This window comes from Coregonus lavaretus (assembly GCF_964263955.1).
Source record: "Coregonus lavaretus genome assembly, chromosome: 15".
Lineage (NCBI taxonomy): Eukaryota > Metazoa > Chordata > Actinopteri > Salmoniformes > Salmonidae > Coregonus > Coregonus lavaretus.
Window position 1 is genome coordinate 33,366,418 of NC_140002.1, and position 13,589 is coordinate 33,380,006.

Genomic DNA, 13,589 nt, shown 5'->3' on the forward strand with positions numbered 1-13,589 from the left:
TTATTATATGTGGTGCAATCAACATAGGCTTATACAGGTTTGTAGCAACTGATATTGTAATAACTGCTAATAATGTAATAGCTGCTTATAGTGTAATACATTTTGCATTTATAATGTAATAAATGCTGAAAATGTAATAAATTGCCAATAACGTAATAATGCTATATAGCTAATAAAGTTTTTGTGCATAATGTAATAATTATTACATTATGTGTTGATGAATACATTATGGAGTGGGTAAAAGTTTTTCCATGAATAGTGTAATAACTTTAACCGATAATGTAATAACAACCTAAAAAATAAATACTAAAAAATAAATTCACTCTCTTTTTTATGCATATCAAGTGTCATGCTTCAGTAATAGTTGACTACACACCAAACCACATCCCTGAGTCATTATTTGATATTACTAAGGGAATGTAACCAGTGGGATAATGTTGGAGAGCCCATACTCATGTTTCTCAACAGACATAAACGGGGAGATCGTGGCATTTAAATTCTGACACACTTAGATATTGCAGATAATACAGTCCCAAAATGTTGTTATATCTACCAGAACATATGTAAAATGGAGCTGTGAAAGCAACTTTGTATTAAAATGTTTCTTGTACTGGTTGACCTGAAAAAGAAAAGGTGTAACACTTCCATATGTGAGGCTCATAAGGGGACTGTAAAGGTAAATAAATGAAAGTAGTGGAAAAAACAGATTTTAGCCTTGGACCAATGGGTTATGTGTGAGTGAGTGAATGAGTGAGTGAGTGAGTGAATCAGTCAGTCAGTCAGTCTGAGTGAGTGAATCAGTGAGTCTGTCTGTCTGTCTGTCTGTCTGATATGAGTCTGGTTCCATCTCCACTCTGTAAGGCAAAGTAGCCTGGTCAATCCAGGGATAAGGAGGAGTGAAACTCCTGTTGATTATTTTTCATTAGAATTTGGCTTATCACGACTGCAAGGTTTGTCTTCAAATTGAGGAGTGTTGTTGTTTTTTCTCTCTGTAGACACTGGATGTTTGCAAGGTCAGAATGGAAGTGCAATAGTAACACCCCCCCTTTTGTGGCAATGGATGCAAATACAAAGTGTTCCTCAAGTGTGTGACACTGAATATGCATGCCGTTAAAATAAGAGAGTGATTTTAGGTTGTTATTACAATATTGGTTTAAGTTATTACACTATTGATGTTAATTTTTTTACCCACTTTATAATATAATAATCAATGATTATTATGACATTATGCGCAAAAACATTATGTTATGCATTCTGCATATTTATTAGATTATTAGTAATTTATTACATTATCAGCATTATAAATGCAAAAAGTATTACATTATTAACAGCTATTACATTATTGGCAGTTATTTCATTATCAGTTGCTACAGGGTGAAAAAGGCAATTATTTCCCCCCCTGATTGTTACACAGTGACATGAAGGTTCACGCCACACTGGATTCTTGTTAACAGTTACTGTTCTTAGTGTTCTAGGATAAAACATGCATTAAAACAGACAATGATTACAGTGGTACAGTATACATATGTTATAAATAAAGGTTAAAATCCAGGCATGTCACATGATTGCGCAAAACACAGGGTCCTAGTTATGTGTTTAAGACTGTTATATCAATGCATCTAAAAAAATATATATATACAGTGTACATAAGGGGCTCCATTTTGCACATGCAAAATAGCACTGAACTTTGCAAAACCAACATCAACAAAAAATGTAAACTCACAATACTATGCAATGCGATTTATGTTGTAATTTTTCTTTAACGATAAAAGTGAGAATCAGGAAAATGTGCACACCATGCAATCGCTTAACAGTATTTGGAACTCAGTTTGGATAATATTCCATCTCATGTATTTACATTTAACGGTTATTTTGTGTGTTTTTTTGCATGCACAAAACAGAGTCCAGGTTAACTGAACTATATGTGCATAAGCGTTTGCTCGTATACAAATTGTGCATCTTATACCTAATTTGCCTCACATATTGCAGTTTTTACTTTTTCACTGACAGATTATCCCCATGATCTTTTTGAACATGTCACAGTCCCTCCAGTAAACACACACATTACATTGAAGTAAAGATGTCTGGTCCTTATTCATAGCCTCAGTCATTTGCTATACAGAAGCATTAAGCATCCCCATTCAGTTGGAGGAGTTGCTCTATCTGAGTGGTTTGCATAATTACCACTCATTTCCTCTAAGTAACAACTACAGGACATTGCAGAGACTGTTGAAATTGCTCATCAAGCCGACTTCAACTGTCTGTCTGTCCGTATGCCTTTCCGGAAGTTTACATACACCTTAGCCAAATACATTTAAACTCAGTTTTTCACAATTCCTGACATTTAATCCTACTAAAAATTCCCGTCTTGGGTCAGTTAGGATCACCACTTTATTTTAAGAATGTGAAATGTCAGAATAATAGTAGAGAGAATGATTTATTTCAGCTTTTATTTATTTCATCACATTCCCAGTGGGTCAGAAGTTTACATACACTCAATTAGTATTTGGTAGCATTGTCTTTAAATTGTTTAACTTGGGTTAAACGTTTCGGGCAGCCTTCCACAAGCTTCCCACAATAAGTTGGGTGAATTTTGACCCATTCCTCCTGACAGAGCTGGTGTAACTGAGTCAGGTTTGTAGGCCTCCTTGTTCGCACAGGTTCTGCCCACACATGTTCTATAGGATTGAGGTCAGGGCTTTGTGATGGCCACTCCAATACCTTGACTTGGTTGTCCTTAAGCCATTTTGCCACAACTTTGGAAGTATGCTTGGGGTCATTGTCCATTTGGAAGACCCATTTGCAACCACGCTTTAACTTCCTGACTGATGTCTTGAGATGTTGCTTCAATATATCCACATCATTTTCCTTCCTCATGATGCCATCTATTTTGTGAAGTGCACCAGTCCCTCCTGCAGCAAAGCACCCACACAGCATGATGCTGCCACCCCCGTGCTTCACGGTTGGGATGGTGTTCTTTGGCTTGCAAGCATCCTCCTTTTTCCTCCAAACATAACGATGGTCATTATGGCCAAACAGTTTTATTTTTGTTTCATCAGACCAGAGAACATTTCTCAAAAAAGTAAGATCTTTGTCCCCATGTGCAGTTGCAAACTGTAGTCTGGCTTTTTTATGGCGGTTTTGGAGCAGTGACTTCTTCCTTGCTGAGCGGCCTTTTAGGTTATGTCGATATAGGACTTGTTTTACTGTGGATATAGTTACTTTTGTACGTGTTTTCTCCAACATCTTCACAAGGTCCGTTGCTGTTGTTCTGGGATTGATTTGCACTTTTCGCACCAAAGTACATTCATCTCTAGTAGACAGAACGCGTCTCCTTCCTGAGCGGTATGATGGCTGCGTGGTCCCATGGTGTTTATACTTGCGTACTATTGTTTGTACAGATGAACGTGGTACCTTCAGGCGTTTGGAAATTGCTCCCAAGGATGAACCAGACTTGTGGAGGTCTACAATTTTTTTACTGAGGTCTTGGCTGATTTATTTTGATTTCCCCATGATGTCAAGCAAAGAGGTAATGAGTTTGAAGGTAGGCCTTGAAATACATCCACAGGTACACCTCCAATTGACTCAAATGATGCCAATTAGCCTATCAGAAGCTTCTAAAGCCATGACATCATTTTCTGGAATTTTCCAAGCTGTTTAAAGGCACAGTCAACTTAGTGTATGTAAACTTCCGACCCACTGGAATTGTGATACAGTGAATTATAAGTGAAATAATCTGTCTGCAAACAATTGTTGGAAAAATGACTTGTGTCATGCACAAAGTAGATGTCCTAACCGACTTGCCAAAAGTATAGTTTGTTAACAAGAAATGTGTGGAGTGGTTGAAAAACTAGTTTTAATGACTCCAACCTAAGTGTATGTAAACTTCCGACTCCAACTGTATTTACACACAAAGAGGGGGGTAAAGTAACCCATGATTATCTACATTCTGATAACCCATTCTATAACACCAAATGATGAGCATTTGTACAATCAGACAACTGATTCCTCACCATGTGATAGCTTTGTGATATTTTCTGTTGGTCCAGCCATTTTAATTTGCTACTGGAGTTTACTTACAACTTTTTTTTTCGATCGCTTTTGCATCCGAGTTGCCATTCTTGCTGTCACTTGAGCTGAAGTATTCTCTCACAGTGTTTCTGACAGTTGCTGGCAGTTTTATTCTTATAGTGTGGCTGATTGTGGTTGCAGTCTTGTGGCTGATTGTGCTTGCAGTTTTGGCATTGGTTTTAGATGATGTCTGGGAGAGAGGGGTGCACCCACCACCCAACTGTTCAGGGACCACCTCGCCATGGTCAATATCTGTTTTGGCCTTTGCTCCTTTCTCCTTGTTGTTGGCAGATTGTCTGATTGACACAGACTGAAGGACCAGTGGACTGTTTTGACCATAGAACACTGTCTGGGGTATGTGGACCTGCACACTTTGGGCCAGCAGTTCCGCATTTTCCTGATGTTCTCTCCCTGTGTCAGACACCAGAGAGACTCCACATTCTTCCACAGGTTGATCAGACTGTTTCTTCACCAGCATTCTATTAGAGGAGGTGTAAAATGTAATTTTTGTCCTCTTCACCTCTTCTTTGTTGACAGCCTGGTTGTTTGTTTTTCTCAGCTGTATGTGTGTAATGGATATTTCTTTGGTCTGCCCTTTTGACTCTGACGTCTTGAACACTTTATCCTTCTGGCTCTGGTGCACCTGCTCCCCACTCCAATCAGAGATAATCTTCGCACTGTCATCTGGTTGAGAGACAGGGCTTTGACTATTCTCACCTTTTAAACTACAGAGGCTTTGCGTACGTAACTGGTGGTCTTCTCTATTCTGAATGCTAATAGAACGGTAATGCTCCTTGTCTTCCTCTCTCTCATCATACTCATTATACCAGTCCAAAACCTCGGGTGCCTGAGCCACTGCTGCTGGGAATGTCATGCTCCAGTCTTTTGGGAATTTCTTCGGGGTGTCTGGGGTGAGAGGGCGTAACCGTGCCGACGAGCCGAACAGGAAGGGTAGGGAGTTGGGCTCATTGAGAGAGGACACAGAGTCAGAGCAGAAGGAGAAGGCGCTGTCTATGGAACTCAGAGAGGAGGCAGACGGGGAGGTGGCTGTGGAGGACAGGCTGGAGAAACTGGACCTGTTGGACATGGCCAGCCTCTGGGCAGGGTGCCAGAACCTAGAGGCTACCTGAGGGGACCTCCAGAAGGCATACCTAGATCTGCTGCCACCTACTCTGGGGCTGTTGTCCCCCTTTAGTAGCCCCTTAGCGTGGGGTTTGTGTGTGTGTTGGGACTGGTCTGCACAGCCACACATCACTGCCGCATCGCAGCTGGACTGGCGGGCAACAGGAGTGTGGAGCTGGCTTTGGGGCCCTGACTGGGGAGAAGCCAGACACACACTGGGTTCTGAGGAGCAGCGGGCTGAGCGAAGACTCTGGGTCCCCATCAGGGAGCAGATAGACCCACTGGAGAGGGAAGACATTAAGTCTAGATTCCCACAGCTATAAGCACTGTCCTCTGTCACATGTTGCTTTTTCAAGGAGTCAACCTCATTCAGAAGGCCCAAAATCTCTTTCTCCTCTTTCAAGACCAGTTTCCCTAGAGGCAGGAACAAAGGTTCCCTATTAGGAGAGTGAAGTCCTCCTTGCTTCTCCCAGTCCCAATCATCAGACAAGTAGAGCTGCTGGTAAGACTCCACTGAAAGAAAAAACATGAAAAGATCAAAGTGAGACCACAGGGTTTCCATGAAAATGCCAAATTTTTTTGAAACCATTTATGTTATCTAACAAAGATCTCACCCATGACATCCTCTACAGTTCCTTGTTCACTATTTGGCTCAGTAAAAATGCACTCAACATCTTTACCAAAAATGGCTGGGGTGTTTTCAATGAGGAGTTGGATGAGAGCTGCAACCTGCATTGGAGACATGAAAAACACATTGAGGCAGAAACCCTTAACAAATAGGAGATACAGGAGATGAACATACACTATCTGCTCATGGATGCTAATTATATTTTCTTGCTAACTACAACACCAGATTCATTACTGTCCAATGAAAAGTACTTTCAATTCAGTGTATTATTCCAACTTACACAGAAACATACAACTTACACAGTGAGCTCCTAATGTAGTGGGACAGTGAATATTTGTTGTTGTTTTGGCTCTGTATTCCAGCACTTCAGATTTGAAATGATTCAATGACTATGAGGTTAAAGTGCAGACTGTCCGTTTAGAAATTAGAGCACTTTTTGTAGATAGTCCCCCCATTTTAGGGGACCAAAAGTATTGGGACAAATCCACATATGTGCATTATTAAAGTAGTAAGAAGTTACGTATTTGGTCCCATATTCATAGCACGCAATGACACATCAACTTGTGACTGTACCAACTTGTTGGATGCATTTGCTGTTTGTTTTGGTTGTGTTTCAGATGATTTTGTGCCCAATAGAAATGAATGGTAAATAATGTATTGTGTCATTTTGGAGTCACTTTTATTGTAAATAAGAATAGAACACTTCTACATTAATGTGGATGCTACCACGATTACGGATAATCCTGAATTAATCGTGAATAATGATGAGTGACAAAAGTTACAGAGGCATAAATATCACCCCCCCCAAACAAAATGCTAACCTCCAATGTTATTGTAATGGTGAGAGGTTAGCGTGTCTGGGGGTATGATATTTGTTGGTCTGTAACTTTCTCACTCATTCATCATTGTTCACGATTCATTCAGATTAATGTAGAAGTGTTGAGAAACATATTATATTCTTATTTACAAAAACAAGTGACTCCAAAATGACACAATACATTATTTACCATTCATTTCTATTGGGCACAAAATAATCTGAAACACAACCAAAACAAACAGCAAATGCATCCAACACGTTTGTACAGTCACAAGATTAATGCTAATGCAGTCATTGCGTACTAGGAATATGGGACCAAATACTTTTTACTGCTTTAATACACATAAATATAAGTGAACTTGTCCCAATACTTTTGGTCCCCTAAAATGGGGAGACTATGTACAAAAAGTGCTGTAATTTCTAAACGGTTCACCCTATATGGATGAAATTTCAAGCTGACAGTCTGCACTTTAACCTCATAGTCCTCAAATCCAAAGTGCTGGAATACAGAGCCAAAACAACAACAAACATTGTCACTGTCCAAATACTTTTGGAGCTCACTGTAGCTTATAACTTACACTTTTGATGTTTTAAGAACTCTTGAGAACTGTTTTTATCTTTGTGATGTTTCACAGCAACACAAACATCAAACAGTAGATCAATGTTCTGATGTTTAATTGGCATAATTGGCATAAGAATCGCATTGGCCAAATTGTGTCGCAGACAACAATGTACCAGCTAGACTTTTTTTGATCCTCTGCAAATTAAACTTAATTCATTTCTTAACCTTGACATCATGTTGCCTTTTAAAATGATTATTTTAGCAGTAAGCTACTGAAGAGATGCCTATTCCAAAAGCTGTACCAAATATGAACCCACTGGACACACACTGGTTGAATCAATGTTGTTTTCATGTCATTTCAATTAAATTACATTGAACCAACATGGAATAAATGTTGAATTGATGTCTGTGCCCAGTTGGAACTGAAAACTTCAGCATATACAGTGGGGAAAAAAAGTATTTAGTCAGCCACCAATTGTGCAAGTTCTCCCACTTAAAAAGATGAGAGAGGCCTGTAATTTTCATCATAGGTACACGTCAACTATGACAGACAAATTGAGAATTTTTTTTCCAGAAAATCAAAATGTTTTATGAATTTATTTGCAAATTATGGTGGAAAATAAGTATTTGGTCACCTACAAACAAGCAAGATTTCTGGTTAAGCCAGTACATGTCCAGGCCCGTCTGAAGTTTGCTAGAGTGCATTTGGATGACCCAGAAGAGGATTGGGCGAATGTCATATGGTCAGATGAAACCAAAATATAACTTTTTGGTAAAAACTCAACTCGTCGTGTTTGGAGGACAAAGAATGCTGAGTTGCATCCAAAGAAGACCATACCTTCTGTGAAGCATAGGGGTGGAAACATCATGCTTTGGGGCTGTTTTTCTGCAAAGGGACCAGGACGACTGATCCGTGTAAAGGAAAGAATGAATGGGGCCATGTATCGTGAGATTTTGAGTGAAAACCTCCTTCCATCAGCAAGGGCATTGAAGATGAAACGTGGCTGTGTCTTTCAGCATGACAATGATCCCAAACACACCGCCCGGGCAACGAAGGAGTGGCTTCGTAAGAAGCATTTCAAGGTCCTGGAGTGGCCTAGCCAGTCTCCCGATCTCAACCCCATAGAAAATCTTTGGAGGGAGTTGAAAGTCCGTGTTGCCCAGCGACAGCCCCAAAACATCACTGCTCTAGAGGAGATCTGCATGGAGGAATGGGCCAAAATACCAGCAACAGTGTGTGAAAACCTTGTGAAGACTTACAGAAAACGTTTGACCTGTGTCATTGCCAACAAAGGGTATATAACAAAGTATTGAGAAACTTTTGTTATTGACCAAATACTTATTTTCCACCATAATTTGCAAATAAATTCATTAAAAATCCTACAATGTGATTTTCAGGATTTTTTTTCCTCATTTTGTCTGTCATAGTTGACGTGTACCTATGATGAAAATTACATAATTGCAAAAGGGTTTTCTAATGATCAATTAGCCTTTTAAAATGATAAACTTGGATTAGCAAACACAACGTGCCATTGGAACACAGGACTGATGGTTGCTGATAATGGGCCTCTGTACGCCTATGTAGATATTCCATAAAAAATCAGCCGTTTCCAGCTACAATAGCCATTTACAACATTAACAATGTCTACACTGTATTTCTGATCAATTTGATGTTATTTTAATGGACTAAATAATTGCTTTTCTTTCGAAAACAAGGACATTTCTAAGTGACCCCAAACCTTTGAACGGTAGTGTACATTGAATTGTATATTCTGCATAATCATTTAATTTTGTATTAATACATAAACTCAGCAATTCACTATGGATGTATTCTTGCATTTGTGTGTTTCATTGAAGCCTTAATAGAATATTATATCTTTGACCATATTTATCAAAAAGAATAATAGATAACATGCTCACTCTCATATTATTTTTCAGAAGTAGTCGGGTGCTGGATTCTCATAGTCCATAGCGACAAAGATGGTCAGCGCATATTAAATAATCTTCAATAATTCATTTATTTCTCTGTGTAAGAAATACAGAGAAATAAATTAATACATTAATTATTGAAGATTATTTATGGTACTTATAAAATATCCATAGGGTACTATTGTTGTTGGGCAGGAGATCCCTAAGTATATCTACCTTTTTAGTGGACTGACTCTCCTCCTCTGGCCCAGTGGGCACAGGCAGCCACAGCATGTTAGGAGCGATACAGAGGGCCAGGTTTAAAGCGTTCATCTGGTTCTCCTGCGAGTGCTCCTGGATGTGGTAGAGAAGGGCGAACAGGTAGCGGAGCAAGGTAACATTATCCTCTGGAAGCTGGCTCAATAGCCTGAAGGGGACAGAAAATGGAAAACCATTAATACCCCAACGGCTAATTGAGGCTAGTAATGTAGAGAGGAATATGTGAGTGGCTGATGCACATAATGATTCAAACCTTGAAACATGTGACTGGCAAAACGTGAAATAAAAGGACATATCAAAGAACCCTCTTTAATAGAAGTTAAATGCCCTCAATAGAATTGAAGAGCAGTGGTTTGCAATTAAGCTAAATTCATTCAATCGTTTTGTGCATCTAGAATAACACACAGAACTGTATTGCTTGTTTTTGAATTCCAATAGCCTTCTCAGCACTTCATGTCCTGTTTTAAAGTCATTCAATATCTCTCTTTTTTATCTCAATATTGTTGAAAAACACACATTAGGCACATTAGAGCACATTCAACAACATGAAGAGAGAGATGTATTGATGTGTTCTTCCCCAAGTAAAGTGACTGGATGTACTGCGCAGAAGTGGAATTTACTAAAGATAGAGACAGACTAAAGAATGTTATATGAACAGGACAGAACACATAACCGGATGTTATTCTGTTATACAATTTTCATTATTGTTCTGTTTCTGCTCACACGTATGGCTCAGCATTACCTAAATGTTTCCTATCTATTACCCAAATGTTCCATTTCTATTCATCAACTGAAGAGCCGTTGTGAAGAAGCCTTCAACTCCCATAGAATAGGTAGACACCGGACAATCATTCAAGCGGGAAAATCTCATTAAGACATAATTGTAACCAGAGCCGTTATATCAGAGGTGGCTAACCTTCCTGGAGAGCTAGAGGGTGCAGTCTTTTGTTTCATCCCTGCTCTAACTCAATTGTCTCAGTTTATCAAGGACCATATGACAACTCATTTATTTTAGCCACTAATCTATTGTTGGTAAACAAATGAACAGATGTATGTGTCTCTCACCTTTTTATCAACTCAATCTTGTCCTCAATATCATCAGCCGCCATGACCTCCATCCACTTCTCATACAGACCAGTACTGAGCACACTGCCAGGGATGTTGCGCAGAAAGTCCTGTTCATTCAAATATAGAAGTCCTAGCAATCAAAATCTATACAGTACAGTATGAAAATAGTGACTTTTAAACTTTTTGTCCTCCATTTTAACATGTTACTATCACTGCTGGCCATAATATTTCTGTTTAAAATCCAATGCAGGCTAGTAAGTAATCTAAAACACAAGTGAGACTTCAGAAAGCAATTACAGTGATGACTGATGCAGCAACAAACACAGACTCCCCCTCCAGCTGAACACTGTTGCCCGAGTTCAGTCTCTCCTTCAGCTCCCGGCATGTCTTAGCATTGGCCGAGCGCCGGAAGATCCCTGTAGTGGTAGGGCCCTCATGGTACAGCAGATACAGCATGTCCTGTATGGAGAATAGACAATGGACCAGACATGTAGTAGTTTCCCAGCAGTAGAGATTAATACTTTATAATTGTTCATATTTGAGGGGATTCACAACTCACCATGATGGGTCTGGGTAGGTTTCCATGATGACAGATGGAGGACAATGAAAGACCAAAGAGCTTGTGAGGAGTGGTGGGGGATTCAGGATATCTACCTCCTTGGCTGCCATGTCCTCTTCTCAGAGCCCAGTCTATCAGAGACTTCTTTCTCTTGATGTGTTTCTGAGAGGAATCTGTTTGAAATGATGAACAGCAAAAAAATTTGAAACTCTGCATGACAGATATTTGGTTGTCTAGATAATGACAGACATAGAGCCTGTTTGATCCACATTCAATCAAACCTGCTTTCAGCCAAACCCACACCGCAGAAAAAAAGATTAAAACGTCATTTTGAGTAACGAATCAACGCAATTCCCAGAGGGGAACACACACTTTTAAAAATGGTTCTATATAATGCCAAATAAGGGTTATTTGGTGCTACAGTATATACTGTAGATCCCTTTTTTAAAGATTCTGAAAAGAACCATGCTCATAAGGTTCTAAATGTAACCTTTCCTAAGGTTCTAGAGAGAACCATTACCAAAAGTTTCTATACTGAACAAAAATATAAACGTAACATGTAAAGTGTTGGTCCCATGTTTCACGAGCTGAAATAAAACATCCCAGAAATTGTCCATATGCACAAAAAGCTTATTTCTCTCAAATTTGCAACAAATGTGTTTACATCCCTGTTAGTGAGCATTTATTTGCCAAGATAATCCATCCACCTGACAAGTGTGGCATATCAAGAAGCTGATTAAACAGCATGATCATTACACAGGTGTACCTTGTGCTGGGGTCAATAAAAGGCCACTCTAAAATGTGCAGTTTTGTCACACAACACAATGCCACAGATGTCTAAAATATTGAGGGAGTGTGCAGTTGGCATGCTTACTGCAGGAATCTCCACCAGAGCTGTTGCCAGAGAACTGAATGTTAATTTCTCTACCATAAGCTCCCTCCAATGTCGTGTTAGAGAATTTGGCAGTATGTCCAACCGGCCTCACAACCGCAGACCACGTGTAACCACGCCAGCCCAGTACCTCCACATCCGGCTTCTTCACCTGTGGGATTGTCTGGGACCAGCCACCCGGACAGCTAATGAAACTGTGGGTGTGCACAACCGAAGAATTTCTGTACAAATTGTCAGAAATCCTGGTTTCAACTGTACAGGGCAGATGGCAGAAAGCGTGTATGGAGTCGTGTGGGCAAGCGGTTTGCTGACGTCAACATTGTGAACAGAGTGCCCTATGGTGGCGGTGGGGTTATGGTATGGTCAGGCATAAGCTACAGACAATGAATACAATAGCATTTTATCGATGGCAATTTGAATGCACAGAGATACCGTGATGAGATCCTGAGGCCCATTGTCGTGCCTTTTCATCCGTCTCCATCACCTCATGTTTCAGAATGTTAATGCACTGCCCCATGTCGCAAGGATCTGTACACAATTTCCCAGTTCTTCCATGGCCTGTATACTCACCAGACATGTCACCCATTGAGCATGTTTGGGATTGCTCTGGATCGACGTGTACGACAGTGTGTTCCAGTTCCCACCAATATCCAGCAACTTCACACAGCCATTGAAGAGGAGTGGGACAACATTGTACAGACCACAATCAACAGCCTGATCCACTCAATCTCAAAGGTTCTACAAAAAACGTTTTGCCATATAATATTGTTTTATGTTAAATTAAAATTCCATAGATCTTATTTTTGTGTTAGTTGACAAGTTGAATCAGGTGTCCTAGCTCTGGAATAGATCAAATACATGGAATGGCTGGCTGTCGCCGAGGAGAGGTTTGAAGAACTGTAATATCCTACAGTTTCTCTGAAAGTTAGCTGAACAAGGACATGGATAATATACATCTAGCTGGTTTGTCTATGCATCAGCAGGACAGAACAGCAGGGTCGGGTAAGCTCATGGGGGGGTAGAGTGTGTCTCTGTTAACAACAGCTGGTGCGCAATCTCTAATATTAAGGAAGTCTTGATGTTCTGCTCGCCTGAGTTAGAATACCTCATGATAAGCTGTAGACCATACTAAGAGTTTTCATCTATATTTTTCGTAGCTGTCTATTTACCACCTCAAACCGATGCTGGCACTAAGACCACACTCAACGAGCTGTATAGGCCCATAAGTAAACAAGAAAATGCTCATCCAGAGGTGGTGCTCCTAGTGGCTGGTGATTTTAATGCAGGAAAACTGAAATTAGTTTTACCTAATTTCTACCAGCATGTCACCTGTGCAACTAGAGGTGAAAAAGCTCTAGATCACTTTTACTCTACACAGAGATGTATACAAAGCATTTGGCAAATATGACCATAACTCTATCCTCTTAATTCCTGCTTACAAGTAAAAACTCAAACAGGAAGTGGTCCGATGAAGCGGATACCAAGCTGCAGGACTGTTTCGCTAGACCAGACTGAAATATGTTCCGGAACTCATCTGATGGCATTGAGGAGTTTACCACATCAGTCACCGGCTTCATTAATCAGTGCATCGACGACGTCATCCCCACAGTGACCATATGTACATATCCCAACCACAAGCCATGAGTTACAGGCAATATCCGCACTTAGCTAAAGGTTAGAGCT

General features: G+C 40.0%; 1 protein-coding gene across 1 annotated transcript in view; it reads right to left on the reverse strand.

Annotated features, from left to right (window-relative positions):
- Positions 1 to 4,072: 4,072 nt before the first annotated feature.
- Positions 4,073 to 13,589, reverse strand: part of arhgap20b (Rho GTPase activating protein 20b) — a gene marked incomplete at its 3' end in the record, with an annotated part of 41,795 nt that continues 32,278 nt past the window's right edge. The window contains exons 10-15 of the mRNA XM_084177798.1: positions 11,015 to 11,187; positions 10,753 to 10,914; positions 10,453 to 10,562; positions 9,346 to 9,535; positions 5,808 to 5,922; positions 4,073 to 5,706 (exon numbers count right to left, since the gene is read on the reverse strand). Coding sequence (XP_084033924.1) covers positions 4,073 to 5,706; positions 5,808 to 5,922; positions 9,346 to 9,535; positions 10,453 to 10,562; positions 10,753 to 10,914; positions 11,015 to 11,187 — 2,384 coding nt within the window. The remainder of the gene's footprint in view (positions 5,707 to 5,807; positions 5,923 to 9,345; positions 9,536 to 10,452; positions 10,563 to 10,752; positions 10,915 to 11,014; positions 11,188 to 13,589) is intronic.